Below are 19,339 nucleotides of genomic sequence, written 5' to 3'. Positions count from 1 at the left end.
TTCATAATCAGCTGAACATGAATTCCAGTGTGCCACTGTGGCCAAAAAAGCTAATGCAATCCCTGAATGCATAAATAGGGGAATCTCAAGTAGGACTAGGGACATTATTTTACTTCTGCATTTGGCACTGGTGCGACCACTGCCGGAATACTGTGTCCAGCTCTGGTGCCTACAATTAAAGAAAGATGTTGATAAATTGAAGAGAGTTCAGAGAAGAGCCACAAGAATGATTAAAGGATTAGAAAATATGCCTTATAATGATAGGTTCAAAGAGCTCAATTTAATTTAACAAAGAGAAAGTTAAGTCTACAAGTATCTACTGGGGAACAAATATTTAATGATGGGCTCTTGAACCTAGCAGAGAAAGGTAAAACGTGACCCAATGACTGGATATTAAAGCTAGATAAATGCAGGCTGGAAATAGGTCGTACATTTTAAACAGCGAGAGTAATTAACCATTGGAACAATTTTCCAAAGTGGATTCTCCATCACTAACAATTTTTAAATCAGGATGGATCTTTTTAAATAAAAGCTATTCTAATAATTATTTGGGGAAGTTCTATGGCCTGTGTTTTAGAGGAAGTCAGACTACATAACAACTATGGTTCCTTCTAGCATTGGAATCTGTACATTTATGAATATATTATCCACACTTCACACTGTTTTACAGAACTGGACTACTACTGCTGGATAATGACATCTGCCAGTTTTACATAACTTTTCTCTCTCACATTCTAACACTTACATTCCATGTGAATTGCAGAAATTGTAAGGTAAAATTGGAAAGGACAAGTTTAAGTTACATGATTTAAATCAAACAAAAGGCTCAATATTTTTTTTCCTCCAACCTTAATATTCACTTTAAAAAGTTTCCATATTAACACACTTAATTTTCACAGTGTAATAATTCATACAGGGCCTTTTTTTCAATATAGCCATTTGTCCAGTATGAATGGTATTCTTTACGTAAGAATAAAACTTTGAGGCTCAAATATTAGGCACTGTAGAAATACAAAGTGTCTTACAAACAGTTTTTTGTCCCTAGTAAGGTGGAAAAGGGCTCCATTTTACAGATGGGAAAACTGATGTACAGAGAGGTTGAGCGACTTCCTTAAAGTCACATATGAAGTCTAAGAATGATACAGAAATAGACCCAGACTTCCTGACTCCCAGTCCTGTGCACTGAACATAAGCCTGTTCTTCCTTCCTTACCCCAAAGGGCATATAACCCAATATCTGTTCCATGGAGAGACTGCCTTCATGCACAGACTTCTCATATTTGCAAGCTTCTCCAACCACCTTTATTGCCACCCTCTCCTTTGAATTAATTAACCAATACTAGACAGATTTTTTCCCCCTACACCCTTTCTTCCGTTCTAGACTTTCCACCAAACAGCAGAGGCAATCAGGTCTCTCAGTCAGCTAAAAACCAAAACAAAGACTACAGAATTGCTTCCTGTTTGTCGTGGTCACTCCAAATCTTACAGAAAAAAATCCATCGGACCTCTATCTATTCTGTGAGGAAATAAAAAGCAACCCAGACAGTCTAGTCCCTTCAGTCAGTTCTGTTCACCAACCATAACATTCTTCTATAACAGGCACACACTGGCAAGCTTTTTCCACCTTGCTTCTAATACACAGACCAACTGTCCCTTTTCTGTGTCTCCTTCACTACACACTTTTCCTGGATTTGCATCTTATTATTATTATTATTATTTGTACTACCACAGCAAATAGAAGCCCTAGTCATGGACCTGGATCCCCCTGTGATAGGCTGTGTACAAAAACATAGCCCCTGCTCAAGGAGCATTCAATCTTAGTATGAGACGAGAGATGATATGGACAGACAGGAGAGACATCAGGCATTAGCAAGTTTTTCATAGGAGAAATAATGGGTCCACAGGATCACAAAACAAGAACAGAATGGAAGGGGAGGTCACATTAATTTTATAGCACTAATGTGTAAGCCACGTCTCTGATGCCAGAAAGCTTACAGTCTAAGGCCTGATCCTGTAAACATTTAAGTGCTTGAGGAATCTGGTCCTGAATCGACACTGTAACAGACAAAAGCAGAACCAAAAAGGGACTTTTTAAAAACCTCAAGACCAATGTGTACTTACTTTTTTAAGAATTCCAGTCTAAGCAATTTATACACCCATTCCTTTATTTAAATACCTTTACCTATTTGTTTTGTTCTTAATACTCCTAATACACCTTCCCAGATGGTTATCATCATCTATTACCAAATGCTCAAGTAGACTTTGGGCCTTGGCTACACTGGCGCTTCACAGCGCTGCAACTTTCTCGCTCAGGGGTGTGAAAAAAACACCCCCCTGAGCGCTGCAAGATACAGCGCTGTAAAGTACCAGTGTAAACAGTGCCGCAGCGCTGGGAGCGCGGCTCCCAGCGCTGTAAGCTAATCCCCATGAGGAGGTAGAGTACGTGCAGCGCTGGGAGGGGTCTCCCCCAGCGCTGGCGATGCGACGACACTCACACTTCAAAGCGCTGCTGCGGCAGCGCTCCCGCAGCAGCGCTTTGAAGTTTTGAGTGTAGCCAAGCCCTTAGATAGAGTTGAATTTACGACCAATTTAGTTAAGTTTAAAACTAAAGCAATTGTAAGAATGTATCTTGTTCAGAAACTGCCTTGTGTAACTGCATATCACACATGTATTTTATAAAAGGTACTCAGTTACGAGAAAACTATCGTGGCTATGTATACAAAGTGGTGAAACCATGCAAGCAATAACCAAGTTTAAATATGCTCACTGACTTCCTTGTCCAGTGCGGACAAAGCTTCCCCCAGCAGTCCCAAGCTGACTGTGTCAGTCACCTAAGCATATAACAGCTGTAAAACAGTACAGGGAAATCTAACGTGGCTTCAGCCATTGAGTAGATAAAGCCTACAATACTTTATGAATATGAATGGCCTCACCTAACAAAACAAATAACATTTCATGAGATGAGATGTAAAAAACTAATTATACTGATAAAACCTTAAGATCTGATGTAGTAAATTTCAAAACGCTGGTGGAAATTTTCCTAGAAACTCCTAATTCTTTAGTAAAATTTACACCTGCTATTATTATTAGGCTCTTAAGAATTAGGCTATATTGGTAAATGTTGGAAAAAGTCGATTTCACTGCACACACAAAACCCAATGAAAAATATTTCATTCAATAATGAAAATTTACAAATAAGCAAAGTAAGAAAAATATTGCTTGAAAACTGAGAGTTTAAGAATAGATACTTTGTGTATTTTGACATGTGATGTTGACATTTTGTGTTAACAGTTACAAAGCTTTAAACTTTTTAAATATCAATGTCTGTTATTAAATAATTATTTTCTGACACTACCCATTGCCTGAAATACACCCCATAATTCCCTGCAAATATGAATTTTTATCAATACAACTTTTTAAAATGTTTAAAACTAAACATTGATATTAAATTAAAAAAATTAATCCTGTAAAGCCTAATTGCAGTTAAAGTTGGATCGATTTAAAAAAACTGGCATAAGGCTTAAACATGTCATAAAACATATGTACACATTGAAAGGATGCTAAATCTATTTTTGAGCAACTGAGTGTTGACAAAATAGAAAGATTTAAATTGAACTCTAATCTGACATGTTTTTTGGAGCCCTTCAAGAAACAATTTTTGTTAGACAGAAATGAAGTAGACAAATTAGTCGTGCAAGTTATGTAATTTTTTTTTAAAGTATGCTCAGTACAATTTTTTCTGTATATAGCTGAGATGGATGCATTTTAGTTGGAAAATAGATAGGCAAATTTTAAAGTCAACAAGGCCCCTTAAGTGACAGCTGAACAAATTAGGTGTAAAACACGTGGAGTACTAACATAAACCATATCGTGGAGTAGGACAATCTTCATAGAAGGACAAATTTTCTCTAACAAGCTCCCTTGTTATTGAGATAAATGATTTTTCTTCAAATGAAAGAACGTACGTCTTCTAGTTTCCAGTATTGTTTTAGCCACACAATTTTAATATTAATTCCTGTTCAGGTGTGTAAAGTTGTTGCAAAATTTTACTTAATTTATGTACTAAAGATATGGTGAACCCTGTTTAGATAGTATCAGAGTCTGGATATATGGACTCTCTACTGAGACCCTATGCCACCAGCACTCTCAGCTATCTTCGTGACACCACTGATTTCCTGAGGAAACTACAATGCATTGGTCACCTCCCAGAAAACACCATCATAGCCACCATGGATGTAGAGGCTCTCTACACAAACATCCCACACACAGATGGAATACAAGCTGTCAGGAACACTATCCCTGATGATGCCACAGCACAACTGGCTGCTGAGCTCTGTGCCTTTATACTTACACACAACTATTTCAAATTTGATGACAATATATATCTCCAGATCAGTGGTACTGCTATGGGCATCCGCATGGCCCCACAATATGCCAATATCTTTATGGCCGACCTGGAACAACGCTTCCTCAGCTCTCGTCCACTCACGCCCCTTCTCTACCTACGCTACATTGATGACATCTTCATCATCTGGACCCATGGGAAGGAGACTCTGGAAAAATTCCACCACAATTTCAACAGCTTCCACCCCACCATCAACCTCAGCCTGGACCAATCTACACAAGAGGTCCACTTTCTTGACACCACGGTGCAAATAAGTGATGGTCACATTAACACCACCCTATATCAAAAACCTACCAACCGCTATGCCTACCTTCATGCCTCCAGCTTCCATCTCGGACACATCACACGATCCATTGTCTAGAGCCAAGCACTGAGGTACAACCGCATCTGCTCTAACCCCTCAGACAGAGACCAACACCTACAAAATCTCCACCAAGCATTCTCAAAACTACAGTACCCACACGAGGAAATAAGGAAACAGATCAACAGAGCCAGACGTGTACCCAGAAGCCTCCTATTGCAAGACAAACCCAAGAAAGAAACCAACAGGACTCCACTGGCCATCACATACAGCCCCCAGCTAAAACCCCTCCAACGCATCGTCAAGGATCTACAACCCATCCTGGACAATGATCCCACACTTTCACAGGCCTTGGGTGGCAGGCCAGTCCTTGCCCACAGACAACCTGCCAACCTGAAACATATTCTCACCAGTAACTGCACACCGCACCATAATAACTCTAGCTCAGGAACCAATCCATGCAACAAACCTCGATGCCAACTCTGCCCACATATCTACACCAGCGACATCATCACAGGACCTAACCAGATCAGCCACACCATCACTGGTTCATTCACCTGCACATCCACCAATGTAATATACGCCATCATATGCCAGCAATGCCCCTCTGCTATGTACATCGGCCAAACTGGACAGTCTCTACGGAAAAGGATAAACGGACATAAATCAGACATTAGGAATGGCAATATACAAAAACCTGTAGGACAGCACTTCAACCTCCCCGGCCACACTACAGCAGACCTTAAGATGGCCATCCTGCAGCAAAAAAACTTCAGGATCAGACTTCAAAGAGAAACTGCTGAGCTTCAGTTCATCTGCAAATTTGACACCATCAGCTCAGGATTGAACAAAGACTGTGAATGGCTTGACAACTACAGAACCAGTTTCTCCTCTCTTGGTTTTCACACCTCAGCTACTAGAACAGGGCCTCATCCTCCCTGATTGAACTGACCTCGTTATCTCTAGCTTGCTTGCTTGCATATATATACCTGCCCCTGGAAATTTCCACTACATGCATCTGAGGAAGTGGGTATTCACCCACGAAAGCTCATGCTCCAAAAGGTCTGTTAGTCTATAAGGTGCCACAGGATTCTTTCCTGTTTAGATATTAAATTGAAGCAATTCTGTTTTTAGCTCCTGTACATACTGTAGTTTTAGCTATCATCTTTGGTGTCAAATTTTCTTACATGACTATTTGTTGGTTTTACAGCACTATGTTAGCAGCCTCAACCTTTTTTACATTCTTTGAACATAACGTGCTAATTTTTTGGAGAACAATTTATTTAACTCACCATATCTCTGTAGCGCAAACTAAGAAGAGTAATGTACCACAGAATGTGGTTCAAAAATCAGTTCTATTTTCTTTTCAGCATACACTGATTATGTCTAAGAAAATAATTTGTTTGAACAAAGTAATGCTGGTAAAAAGGTGCCAGTTTGAGAGCCCTGGAAATTTAAACCCTCTTCGTCTACACAGTAAATACTGCATGAGTAACTATATAATTTAACCTGTGGAACTCACTGACATACAGTATTATTGAGGGCAACAGGATTAGACATTTATGTGAACAAGAACATCCATAGTTATATTAGAAAGAATAAAAATGTGCAAGGGATATTGACCCTCATGACCGATGGCAACAATCACTAACTAACTGATAGGAGGTAAGAATAAAACTTCTTCTGAAGCATATTGGACTAACCACTGTTAGAAACAGAAGATAGGATCAGACAGACTATTGGTTGTATCCACTATAGCAATTGTACCTTCAAACTGACTGCTGAGACAGTACTTCTAAACAAACAAGCCAGGTTGAGTTACTAAATTTTGATTAAGTCTGATTTTTCTGAGTAAACACATAGTGCAAGACTGAGCCCTGGTCTACACTACAGAATTACTTTGGTAGAATAGCTTTGCTCAGTGGCTGTGAATAATCCACACCCCTGAGTGACGTAGTTATATCGACCCGAGCACCAATGTGACGGAGAGACTGCCAAGACTCATCAAGCCCTCAGATCGCTACCCCTTCCTGCTTCTCCACATGGGCACCAACGATACTGCCAAGAATGACCTTGAGGGGATCACTGCAGACTACATGGCTCTGGGAAGAAGGATAAAGGAGTTTTAGGCGCAAGTCATGTACTCATCCATCCTCCCTGTGCAGGGAAAAGGCCTGGGTAGAGACTGTCAAATTGTGGAAGTCAACGAACGGCTACGCAGATGGTGTCGGAGAGAAGACTTTGGATTCATCGACCATGGGATGGTGCTCCAAGAAGGACGAGTGCTAAGCAGAGACAGGCTCCGCCTAACGAAGAGAGGGAAGAGCATCTTTGCAAGCAGGCTGGCTAACCTAGTGAGGAAGGCTTTAAACTAGGTTCACCGAGGAAGGAGACCAAAGCCCTGAGGTAAGGGAAATGGGATACCGGGAGGAAGCACAAGCAGGAAAGTGCAAGAGGGGAGGACACCTGTCTCAGACTGAGAAAGTGGGACAATCAGCAAGTTATCTTAAGTGCCTATACACAAATTCAGGTAGTCTGGGAAACAAGCAGGAAGAACTGGAAGTCCTGGCACAGTCAAGGAACTATGATGTGATTGGAATAACAGAGACTTAGTGGGATAACTCACATGACTGGAGTACTGTCATGGATGGATATAAACTGTTCAGAAAGGACAGGCAGGGCAGTAAAGGTGGGGGAGTTGCATTCTATGTAAAAGTGGAGTATGACTGCTCAGAGCTCCGGTATGAAACTGCAGAAGAACCTGAGAGTCTCTAGGTTAAGTTTAGAAGTGTGAGCAACAAGAGTGATGTCGTGGTAGGAGTCTGCTATAGACCACCAGACCCGGAGGATGAGGTGGACGAGGCTTTCTTCTGGCAACTAGCAGAAGTTACTAGATCGCAGGCCCTGGTTCTCATGGGAAACTTTAATCACCCTAATATCTGCTGGGAGAGCAATACAGCAGTGCACAGACAATCCAGGATGTTTTTGGAAAAGTGTAGGGAACAATTTCCTGGTGCAAGCGCTGGAGGAACCAACTGGGGCAGAGCTCTTCTAGACCTGCTGCTCACAAAAGCAGACTTTGACTCCTTCAGGGAACTGATGGGCAGGATCCCCTGGGAGAATAACATGAGGGGGAAAGGAGTCCAGGACACCTGGCTGTATTTTAAAGAATCCTTATTGAAGTTGCAGGAAAAAAACATCCCAATGTGTAGAAAGAATAGCAAATATGGCAGGTGAGCAGCTTAGCTTAACAGTGAAATCCTTGCTGATCTTAAATGCAAAAAAGAAGCATACAAGTGGAAGATTGGACAAATTACCAAGGAGGAGTATAAAAATATTGCTCAGGCATGCAGGAGTGAAATCAGGAAGGCCAAATCACACTTGGAGTTGCAGCTAGCAAAAGATGTCAAGAGTACTTATTGGGTTTCCTCAGGTATGTCAGCAACAAGAAGAAAGTCAAGGAAAGTGTGGGAGGCAACCTAGTGACAGAGGATGTGGAAAAAGCAAATGTAATCAATGCTTTTTTTGCCTCTGTCTTCACAACGTAAGCTCCCAGACTGCTGCACTGGGCAGCACAATATGGGGAGGAGGTGACCAGCCCTGTGTGGAGAAAGCAGTGGTTCGGGACTATTTAGAAAAACTGGACAAGCACAAATCCATGGGGCCAGATGCATGGCATCTGAGGGTGCTAAAGGAGCTCGCGGATGTGATTGCAGAGCCATTGGCCATTATCTTTGAAAAATCATGGTGATCGGGAGAGGTCCCAGATGACTGGAAAAAGGCTAATGTAGTGCCCATCTTTAAAAGATGGAAGGAGGAGGATCTGGGGAACTACAGGGCACTCAGCCTCACCTCAGTCCCTGTAAAAATCATGGACCAGGTCCTCAAGGAATCAATTCTGAAGCACTGAGAGGAGAGGAAAGTGATCAGCAACAGTCAGCATGGATTCACCAAGGGCAAATCATACCTGACCAACCTAATTGCCTTCTGTGAGGAGATAAGTGGGTCTGCGGATGAGGGGAGAGCAGTGGACATGTTATTCCTTGACTTTAGCAAAGCTTTTGATACCGTCTCCCATAGTATTACCAGCAAGTTAAAGAAGTATGCGCTGGATGAATGGACTATAAGGTAGACAGAAAGCTGGCTAGATCGTTGGGCTCAACGGTTAGTGATCAATGGCTCCATGTCTAACTGGAAGCCAGTATCAAGCGGAGTGCCCCAAGGGTCAATCCTGAGGCCGGTTTTGTTCAATATCTTCATAAAGGATCTGGAGGATGGCGTGGACTGCACTCTCAGCAAGTTTGCAGATAATACTAAACTGGGAGGAGTGGTAGATACGCTGGAGGGTAAGGATAGGATACAGAAGGACCTAGACAAATCAGAGGATTCGGCCAAAAGAAATCTGATGAGGTTCAACAAGGACAAGTGCAGAGTCCTGCACTTAGGACAGAAGAATCCCATGCATTGCTACAGACTAGGGACCCAATGGCTAGAAAGCAGTTCTGCAGAAAAGGACCCAGTGGTTACAGTGGACAAGAAGCTGAATATGAGTCAACAGCGTGCCCTGGTTGCCATGAAGGCAAACGGCATTTTGGGCTGTATAAGTTAGGGTATTGCCAGCAGATTGAGGGACATGATCATTCCCCTCTATTAGACATTGGTGAGGCCTCACCTGGAGTACTGTGTCCAGTTCTGGACCCCACACTACAAGAAGGATGTGGAAAAATTGGAAAGAGTCCAGCGGAGGACAACAAAAATGATTAGGGGGCTGGAGCACATGACTTATGAGTAGAGGCTGAGGGAACTGGGATTGTTTAGTCTGCAGAAGAGAAGAATGAGGAGGGATTTGATAGCTGCTTTCATCTACCTGAAAGGGGGTTCCAAAGAGGATGGATCTAGACTGTTCTCAGTGGTACCAGATGACAGAATAAGGAGTAATGGTCTCAAGTTGCAGTGGGGGAGGTTTAGGCTGGATATTAGGAAAAACATTTTTCACTAGGAGAGTGGTGAAGCACTGGAATGGGTTACCTAGGGAGGTGGTGGTTTTTAAGCCCTGGCTGGGATGATTTAGTTGGGGACTGGTCCTGCTTTGAGCAGACGGTTGGACTAGATGACCTCCTGAGGTCCCTTCCAACCCTGATATTCTATGATTCTAAGTCAGCAGGAGAGCTTCTCCAGTCAGCATACGTACTGCTTCTCGCACAGGTGAATTAACTAAGCCGACAGGAGAAACTCTCTCCCATAGGCTTAGAGTATCTCTGTTAAAACACTAAAAAGGCTGATGCAACATGTTAAGCAAGTGTTGACCTGTTCTTCCAATCCTATTTTATTTCCAATCCTAGCTCTTACAGAGTTGGTGTGTGACCCTGGCCAAGTCATAACTTTGGTGCTTCCGTTTCTCCACTGTTAAATGGACTTAACTACCTCACAGTCTACAGTAAGAATTAATTTTAATGTGCATGAAGTTTTATTACTGAATACTACATCAAGTTTTTAGTTTTCAAATTTGTGAGATCTGCTTACACCTTAAAATTAAAACAAAACTGGATCCTTGAATTATTACTGGAATTACACACAAGTGCACTTGACCATCTTGCATGTGACACTGCATGGCAGAGTACTCTGAATACGTTTTTCATTTAATATCACGATTCATGAATATTTTAGCAGATAGAGACTGCCATGATAGACATATGCCAGTACCAAAGAAAACAAACTAATGTCTAGAAAAATGATCATGACTAGAAATACAAGATAGCCATGCAAGAAAAAATAATATTTTCTTTCAATCTGATTTTTAGAGGAATGTTTTCCTAAAATTCTATAACTGCTTTAGTTGAATATTCTTATTTTTTTTAAAAAAATCAGGATATTCATCAAATTAGTATATAGACTGATTGATACATTAATTTTTAATACAAATCAAACAACTGAAGCTAAAGACAGCTCACAGTACAAGTGAAATAAATTTTTGACCTAATTAAGCATTGCATTATGACTTCCTTACCATTTTTGTAAGTAGTCCAGTGCTTCCAAACGAGCACCAATCTCGAACGTGATCCCTGGACGACTTGGAGGCTTTTTACTCATCTTGATAACTTCTATTTTCTTTTTTTCCCCTACTTTTAGAGAAAAATATTTTTTTATATTGCAAAGCAGAAAGTACTATTGATTAAAAATACAAATAGCGTTCCAAATGAATGTATTTTAATCATGTGAAGAGATACAAATCTATTATAAATGATAGCACTTATCACTATAGGATCTAGAGGTGCACTAAAACTAGAAATGTTTAGACTGTTATGCATAATAATATAAAGCGTATATACAAATAGTATTCCTTAAACCCCACCCCCCAAACAGCTACACCATCAACCTGCAATCTATTTACTTTGAAAAACGAGATACAAATGTGTTCGAATAATACACTTGGCCCTAATTCCCCATCAGCTTTAGTGATTTTATAATCACATTTTCCTAGTTTTACGTTCCCCCTAGCCCTATTGCTGTACGAAAGGCCACACAAGCAAAAAGGGAAAGTGACTGACTATAGAGAGGAAAGAATAACTATAGAAATGTACTGGCTAATGAACAACATAAACTGACAATGCATAGAAAAATATTTATTTTCCTATAAGATTTCTGTCAATAATTTTGCATCTTATGTGCAACCATAGCAGGTAAGAACATTTCATCCAAAAGGACCAGTTTTAAATTGATGATATCTCTATTTAAAATTATATGGTGCATAAAGGTCCCCCCAAAAGCCTTGGTCTGGTCTGTGTCAGGGATAACACCCAGGCCTTGCTCTGGTCTGTGTCCATCTGGGTTCAGGGGTGCAGGAGGGAGGGCCCCAGGAGTTGGGCCACTCTGTTTAACTGGGTTGGCGAGGATGTAGGGGACCCCCCAAGCCCTGGTCTGTCTGTGTTTTTCTGGGGGGTGGGACTGTGTAGAAAATCACCCAGCCCCTGGGTCAGTGAGACTGTCTGGGCTGGGGGAGGGTGGGGTGTGGACCCATCTGTTTCTGTCAGGGGGAGTGGAGGATCCCCATGGCAGCTCTGACTCTGGAGGGAAGAGGGGGAACCCAGGCAGCTCTGGGTCTCTGTCGGAGGCGGCGGAGATGGAGCCCCCAGGCATCAGCCACGTCTGGGGCAAAACCCCAGGCCCCGGTTCCGCGGGGAAAGCTCCCGAGGAACCGGCCCAGAAACCTCAGACCAGCGTTCTGCCTGCGCAGGTGCAGGGGAGGCGGGAGACAGCCGGGCCCATGTTCGGCTGGGGGGGAGAGAGGCCCGGGAGCCCGGCCCGAACCCCTCTGCCCTGGACTCCTTACCGCCTTCTCCGCCTCTCGGGACAGCAGCTGGGCCTGTCGCGGCCCCGAGCCCGAGCCGCGAGCCCGAGCGCTGCGGCGCCTCCCGCTCCGACCGGGGACGGTGGGTGAGCAGCTCGGTGCGGCGGGGTGCACCTCCCTCAGAGCCCCATAGTCCCCCTCCGCCTGCGCCCCGCCCCTCGCGCCCCAGCGCCCAGCCGCTCCGTCACCTCCCTGCGACAACCCGAGGCGGGGCAGGGCGCCGCCATCGCCCCCTCACGTGACCAGGGAGCAGCGGCGCGACACCCGCTTTACGGCGGGGCGGGGCGAAGGGACTGGGACAGCGATAGCCGGGGGTGGGGGAGTGGGGCTGAGGGGGGGCGCAGGACTGTGTTGGGGGGGGGGGTTAAGAGCTTAGAGGGGGAGGTTTGAGGCATACACTTTTGGGGGGATGATGTCAGTGCTGTGGTGGAGGTGGTTTGGAGTATAAGAGCAGTGAGGGGCTGAGGGTCAGTGTTATGGGATGAGAAGGGGGGTTCGGGTATAAGTTTGGGGATGAGATCAGTGTTATGGGGTGAGGGAGTGGTGGTTTGGGGACGAGATCAGTGTTATGGGGTGAGAGGGGTGGTTTGGGGTATAAATTTGGGGATGAGATCAGTGTTATGGGGTGAGGGGATGGTTTGGGGTATAAGTTGGTAGTAGGGGGATGAGGTCAGTGTTATGGGGTGAGAGGTGGTTTGGGGTATAAATGGGGGATGAGATCAGTGTTATAGGGTGAGGGGCTGGTTTGGGGTATAAGTTAGTAGTAGGGGGATGAAGGTCAGTATTGTGGAGGTGGGAGGAGGTTTGAGGTATAAGTAGGGGGATGAGGGTCAGTATTGTGGAGGTGGGAGGAGGTTTGAGGTATAAGTAGGGGGATGAGGGTCAGTATTGTGGAGGTGGGAGGAGGTTTGAGGTATAAGTAGGGGGAGGAGGGTCAGTATTGTGGAGGTGGGAGGAGGTTTGAGGTATAAGTTGGCAGTAAGGGGATGAGGTCACTTATGGTGGAGTGGAAGAAGGGGAGGTTTGGGAGTACAAGTTAGCTCTGGGAGGATGAGCATCATTGTTATGGGGGTGGGGTAGGAAATGGCTGGGATGAGTAAGAAGAGAAATAATTATTAGTGGGGTGAGAGTCAGTGTTGTGAGCAGGCAGGGAAAGGTAAGGGCTGAAATGATGGGGATGGGATTGGCCCTGGCTTTTTTGGGTAAATTCAGGTGAAGGGTTGAGCTTGTTGAAATCTTGCTGGAGAGGTAGTGAGGGTGGGCGCATGCAGTAGTGGTGCTAAGCATGCACAGACTAAGCAATTGCTTAAGGCCCCTAGCAGGTCATGGGGGTCCTGATGTAGCATTCCCCCCCCCCAAATACCACTAATCTTATTTAACTTGGGAGTTTTGAACAAGCATATTAGTATGTGTGGGTATATTATTTGGTTTGTGGAAATAAAAAATACTTATTGTATTTGGGGGTGAGGGGTAAGGAGAGGGCCTCCAATGGGCCAGCACTGCCTCTGGATGCATGGCCTATCCTTGGGGGCTGGTGTTTTTTTCTGTGAAACATTATCATGTTTTATTGGCGTCCGTTTCAAAGAACCCCACCCCCATGAAGTACTTTGGGGTAGTGGGTGTTTGCTTTCTCTCCTGCTTCCCTGCCCCCCCTTCCTTGAGGAAAGGAGGAGAAAAATGGAGGAGGGAGAAGCCCCCCCCCCAAAAAAAAAACCTTAAGTTACTTTTTTAAAATAAAAATACTTGTGAAAAATGTGGACTGAACAGAAAATTGCACTTTTTAGAAACCTGCAGAATGAAAGAGATTTATTTTTTTTCCATAAAATGACTTTCCTGTTTTTCACCAGTCCTAGCTAAGAGCGGGCTGGGTGTGGTGTCAGGATTGTTGAATAGCAGTATTAGACTGGCATGTATGTGAGAAGGTAGCTTCAGTGTTTAGGGTTGTTTGGTGGCAGGGATGCTTATAGTATGAGTGGAGATGAGGAAGGTGCTGGGGGAGGAGAAACAAGCCAGGCCCCTGTTAAACCTGTTCCAAAGGAAGAAGGGTATTAGTTGAACTAGCTGAGGGCCAGGCCCTAAGTACCAGAGTGGATCCACCTGCAGGCCTGGGGTAGCCAGCCTGCCCTATAAAGCTGTCTGAGAAAGGAAGCAGGGAGCCAGGAGAGGCCAGGGCTCTCCAAGGCCCCGCTCCTGGCCAAGCCAGATGAGGCAGGGAGCTGTGTATCCTCCACCTCCCTGGGGTGGGGGAGTCAAGAGCAGTCCCCATCCTGTGTCCCCATGCCACTGGCCCCTCTGTCCAGGGCAGGTGGAGGGTTTGTGGCTCCCCACAGCTGCCAGTATGGCTCGCTTTGCCTGGGGAACGGGGCATTGGAGTCACAACTTGGCGGGTGGAGAGTCCACAGCATGGTGCCCTATGCTGCCTGGACTCCATAGTCAGGCTTTAGCTGCCAGCCTGGCTTGGGCGGGGGGAGGCCCATGGCAAAAAGTGGACAGTTGGGAGGGCTATGGCCCCCTGACCCACTCCATCACCCCCCAGTTCTGATGTTCTCGGTGCGGCCACCAACTCTTGCTGGTGGCCTCTGACCATTTTTCTTAATTCTTAATTAACTTTAGGAAAAACAAATACATATGCACATACACATGTCCAGATCATTGTAATTTATTTATGTAAGGATGTTGAGTACTTTTTTGCAGACTCAAAAATAATATACAGTTGTCAGTTCTTTACTGGACCTAAACAGAATAGAAACAAATAAGATGCTTTGAATGTCTGTGTCTTTTTATTGTTGTTTGGTTTTTTGTTTTTAAGGTCATCTGGCCTGACATTCTGCATCACAAATTCCTGTTTGAACTACATCCAATCATCTTCATTTAAAAATATCTAGGCATAGAGAATCCACCACAGCCTTTTGTAAGTTGTTTCAGTAGTTACCATCCATTGTTAAAATCTGCTCCTTATTTCTAATCTGCGTTTGTCTGGTTCCACTTCCAGCCATTGCATCTTGTTATGCTTATATCTGCTAGACTAAAGAGCCCTCTGTGACAGCCCAATATCCACCACTGTCATGTAGTTAGAGTATGTTTTGTACACAGTGTGCCTTATGAATTATCATTCTAAAAGTCTTGATCTGCTAGACCGTAATATCTCATTGGATTGTTTGTGCTATTGTCATATATGAAGTTATAAAATTTGGCTATGTATTTGTTACTGAGACTTGTTGTGAGGTTGAAAACACCCATAAGCAGCCTTTCAGGTACAACAGTAAAAAGGCCAAACAATGACTTATTGAGGAAATGCATACAAACACAAGGATTAGCCCAAGAATTGTGTACAATAGAAACCTCTCAGAGATAGCACTATGCAATGGGAACGGTTTGACCAACATCACAGCAAAAGAGCTTTCCAGCAAGTGGAAAGAAGATATAAAAGATGGAAAATGACATCATCGTGGGACCTCACTCTCCCGACACCAACACACCTGATGGGCAAGGACTGAACTGTGGGAAATGATGGTCCCAGGCTAGAGGGCTTTTTAGCCTGTGTATGAAAACCTGAGAAAGCCAAGGCAACTTGTTTATCCTTAAGAATCTGCCAGCTTGTTTATCACTCAGGGTTAGAATTTGCTAATTCATATCCTGCCTATCTAGTGTATTAAGCTCAGTTTGCAGTTTTGTTTCTTTACTAAGGTAATCTGTTTTGATCTGTTTGCTATCACTTATAATCATTTAAAAATCTATCTTCGGTAGTTAATAAATTTATTTTTGTTTTGTGTGGAAATTATAACTTGGGGCAGAAAGCTGTTGCATCTCTCTCTCCACCTTGAGGGAGCGGGTAAATTTTATGAGCTTACAGTGTACAGTTCCCTGTGCACTGCAAGATGGTATAATTTTGGGTTCACCCTCCAAAGGGGTGTGCGTGCCTTAGCAACTGAGTTGCCTTAGCTGAGCCTTCCCGTGCAGAACTGATCTCGGTATCTGTGTGTGAAGCCGCAGCTGCTTGTGATAAGAGCTTGGCAACTTATCACAGTACCACAGTGTGAAAGGGAGCTCAGGCTCATGGGTTAGGCAGGCTCAGTGGTACTGCAGTTGCAAGTGGCACCCTGGGGGGACCCATCACACCCTCTATTACCAAATATTTGTTCTTCATGAAGGTAGTTACAGACTGTAATCAAATCACCTGTTCTAAGTGAGATATGCCCAGATGGTCCAACAGATGAATGACACCCCTGTTACAATGCAGTTCTGGCAGGACCCAACTGAGAGTGCCAATTCAGGATCAATCGCTTAAACAGGGCAGTTACAGCCCTAAGCTGGGGTTTTTACACCTCTAAGGCAAACCAAACCAGCCAGACAAAGAGGGCTTTGGTTTCACCCCACTGGCTAACCACAAATCACACAAGCAATTCCCTTAGACACCCCAGTCTCCCAGTATCACCACCAGTCCCACTTGTCCTGGGGCTGAATGGTTATGAAAACCAATACCCCAATAAAAGAAAACGGTTCTCTCGATCCCAAAGAATCAAGCCCCAGAACCAGGTCAATATACACATCAGATCTTACCCACAAATCACGCTGTTGCCATCCTTTAGAATCTAAAATCTAAAAGTTTATTCATAAAGGGAAAATAGAGATGAGAGCTAGAATTGGTTAAATGGAATCAATTACATACAGTAATGGCAAAGTTCTTAGTTCAGGCTTGTAGCACTGATGGAATAAACGGCAGGTTTAAATCAAGTCTCTGGAGAACATCCCCTGCTGGGATGGGTCATTCAGTCCCTTATGTAGAGCTTCAGTTTGTAGCAAAGTCCCTCCAGAGGTAAGAAGCAGGACTGAAGACAAGCTGGAGATGAGGCATCAGCCTTACATAGGCTCTTCCATGTGTAGGAACCTCTTTGTTCTTACCGTGGAAAATTGCAGCAAAATGGAGTCTGCAGTCACATGGGCAAGTCCCTGCACACCCTGCGGAGTTACAAGGCGTGTCTGCCTCCTCTCAATGGGTCAATTGTGTAGCTGATGGTCCTTAATGGGCCATCAAGCAGGCTAGGCAGAGCTAACACCAACTCATCTGGGATTTTTTCCAGAAATACAGCACAAATTTGAAATACAGACAGTATACAGCCAATACTCATAACTTCAACTACAAAATGATACAGACAGCATAATCATAACTAGCAACCCATAACCTGGTCTTGGACACCTTATATAACCCCCTTACATAAGATTTGATTGCAAACTGTTCTATATGGTCCCAGTTTATATCAATAACATCACAACCCCATGCTGCAGAGAAAGGTGAAAAATTCCTGAGGGCCCAACCAGTCTGACCTGGGGGGAAAATCCTTCCCAACTCCAAATCAGGTAACCAGTAAGACCCTTAGCATGTGAACAAGGCACACCAGTCAGGCATCTAAAAAGAGGATTTGTTGTACCAGTTCAGAGCACCAGTCCATCCTGTCTGGTGTCCTGTCTCCAACTGTGGCCATCTCTGATGTTTCATAGGAAGATGGGAGAAACAAAACAGGATATATCTCTCCAGTGATACAGTGAAGGAAAAATTCCTTCCTGACTGCTGCTCATGACCAGCTAAAACCCTGAAGCATCAGATTAGATTAGTCATCTTTATGCAGAGTTGCAGATATTAGCATACTGAGTGCTATGTAGGCAAACCCATGAAAGAAAGAGTTGAATGGGAATCATAGAGTCACAGATTCCAAGGCCAGAATAGCCCACCAGAAGCATCCAGCATGAGCTCCCATACACAGTCTGCAGAACTGTACACGTGCTTCCATATCAAGTCATGGAATTGTTCAACTATGTAAAACTTATTGTGAAGATGGAAAACTTCTCAATAATTTAATACAGTATGTCTTTTTTTATACCAGGTTTGAAAAGTGTTAATGAAAATTATCAGTTTAGATGAGAATTTTTATAGCAGGGAAGAAATTATTAGATGACAATAATAAGTTTAATTGAAGACTGAAACAGTGAACAAAGGCTGTCTTAAGTCTAAACAGTCAGAAGGTCTTCGATAGGGTAGAGTGGGTTTTTCTTTCTAACCACATTGAAAAAATCAGGTCTGGATTTTTTTAAACTAACATTTTCTTCATATAGTTGCATTTACAACATTATTCAAATCAGAGCCAATATGATGTTCTTGAGCTCCAGTTAAAAGTTAGTTTTATACAGTTGCAGACTCTTTTCAAAAGCAAATATAAATGGCAAAAATCCAGACAACTGGAACACTCAATAACCAAAAACAACGAGGAGTACTTGTGTCATCTTAGAGGCTAACGCATTTATTTGGGTAGCTTATGCCCAAATAAATGCGTTAGTTTCTAAGGTGCCACAAGGACTCCTTGTTTTTGCTGATACAGACTAACACAACTACCCCTCTGAAACTAGTAGGACTGTAGTGGTAACTTTGGCACCTGTGGGGTTAGGTGGCAGCTGAGCAATTGTTTTGTTAATGTTCCTAAAGAAGCAGTTAGGTGTCTAAGTACTTTTGTGGATCTAACTCTAAAGGCTTGATTCAACATCCATCGAAGTTAATAGAAATTCTCTCACCGAGTTCAGTGGGCTTTGGATAAGGCCCTAGTTGACTTTGCAGGGAAGACAGGCTGTACAGCTAAACTAACTATACACAAAGCGTTGTACACACTGTCATAAGCAGATTGTTAAGGGTTAATGTCTCTTGTACCTGTAAAGGGTTACAAGCAGGGAACTGGACACCTGACCAGAAGACCAATCAGAAGACAAGATACTTTTAAATTTGGGCGGAGGGAAACTTTTGTGTGTGTTCTTTGTGTGTTGTGTGTTCTTCTCTCGGAGGGCCTGAGAGAGACCAGACATTATTACAGGCTCTCTAAGTTTCTTTTCAGATAGCAAGTAAAAACAGGCGGTTTAGGCTTTTTGATTGTTTTTACTCTATTTGCAATTGTGGATCTGGCTGGTTAACTTTTATATGTGTAGTTGCTGGGAATATTCTGATTTGTATTTGTACTGGGAGGAAAGTCTCTTTCTGGTGTCTGTAAGCTGTAGGACCCTGTAAGATTTACATCTTGAAGTTACAGAGATAATTCTTTACTTTTTCCTTCCTTTTATTAAAATATTTCTTTTTTTTTTGAGAACCTGATTGATTTTTTCTTCCTTGTTTCCCTTGTGTTATTCCAGGGGATTGGGATACTCACCGGGACGGGTGGGGGGGCGACAGGAGGGAGAGAGATAGAATCTCTCTTTGCTTTCCTTGAATCTGTTTGCCTCTTGGTGGAAGGGAAGGGAGATGCTTC

At 43.4% G+C, this 19,339-nt stretch overlaps 1 protein-coding gene across 4 annotated transcripts in view; it reads right to left on the bottom strand.

Moving 5' to 3' along the window:
- The window catches only part of PHF20L1 (PHD finger protein 20 like 1), an 88,227-nt gene extending 76,032 nt beyond the window's left edge, over positions 1–12,195 (bottom strand). The window contains exons 1-2 of one of the 4 annotated variants that reach the window (XM_030553852.1): positions 12,036–12,195; positions 10,713–10,827 (exon numbers count right to left, since the gene is read on the bottom strand). In XM_030553852.1, coding sequence (XP_030409712.1) covers positions 10,713–10,795 — 83 coding nt within the window. In that variant the 5' untranslated portion in view covers positions 10,796–10,827; positions 12,036–12,195. Of the gene's footprint in view, positions 1–10,712; positions 10,831–12,035 lie in introns of all 4 variants that reach the window. The other 3 variants (XM_030553853.1, XM_030553856.1, XM_030553854.1) reach the window with 3 other exon arrangements.
- Between the last annotated feature and the right edge of the window lie 7,144 nt (positions 12,196–19,339).

This window comes from Gopherus evgoodei, chromosome 2 (genome assembly GCF_007399415.2).
Source record: "Gopherus evgoodei ecotype Sinaloan lineage chromosome 2, rGopEvg1_v1.p, whole genome shotgun sequence".
Classification (NCBI taxonomy): domain Eukaryota; kingdom Metazoa; phylum Chordata; order Testudines; family Testudinidae; genus Gopherus; species Gopherus evgoodei.
This window is presented reverse-complemented; position numbering and strand designations above follow the sequence as displayed.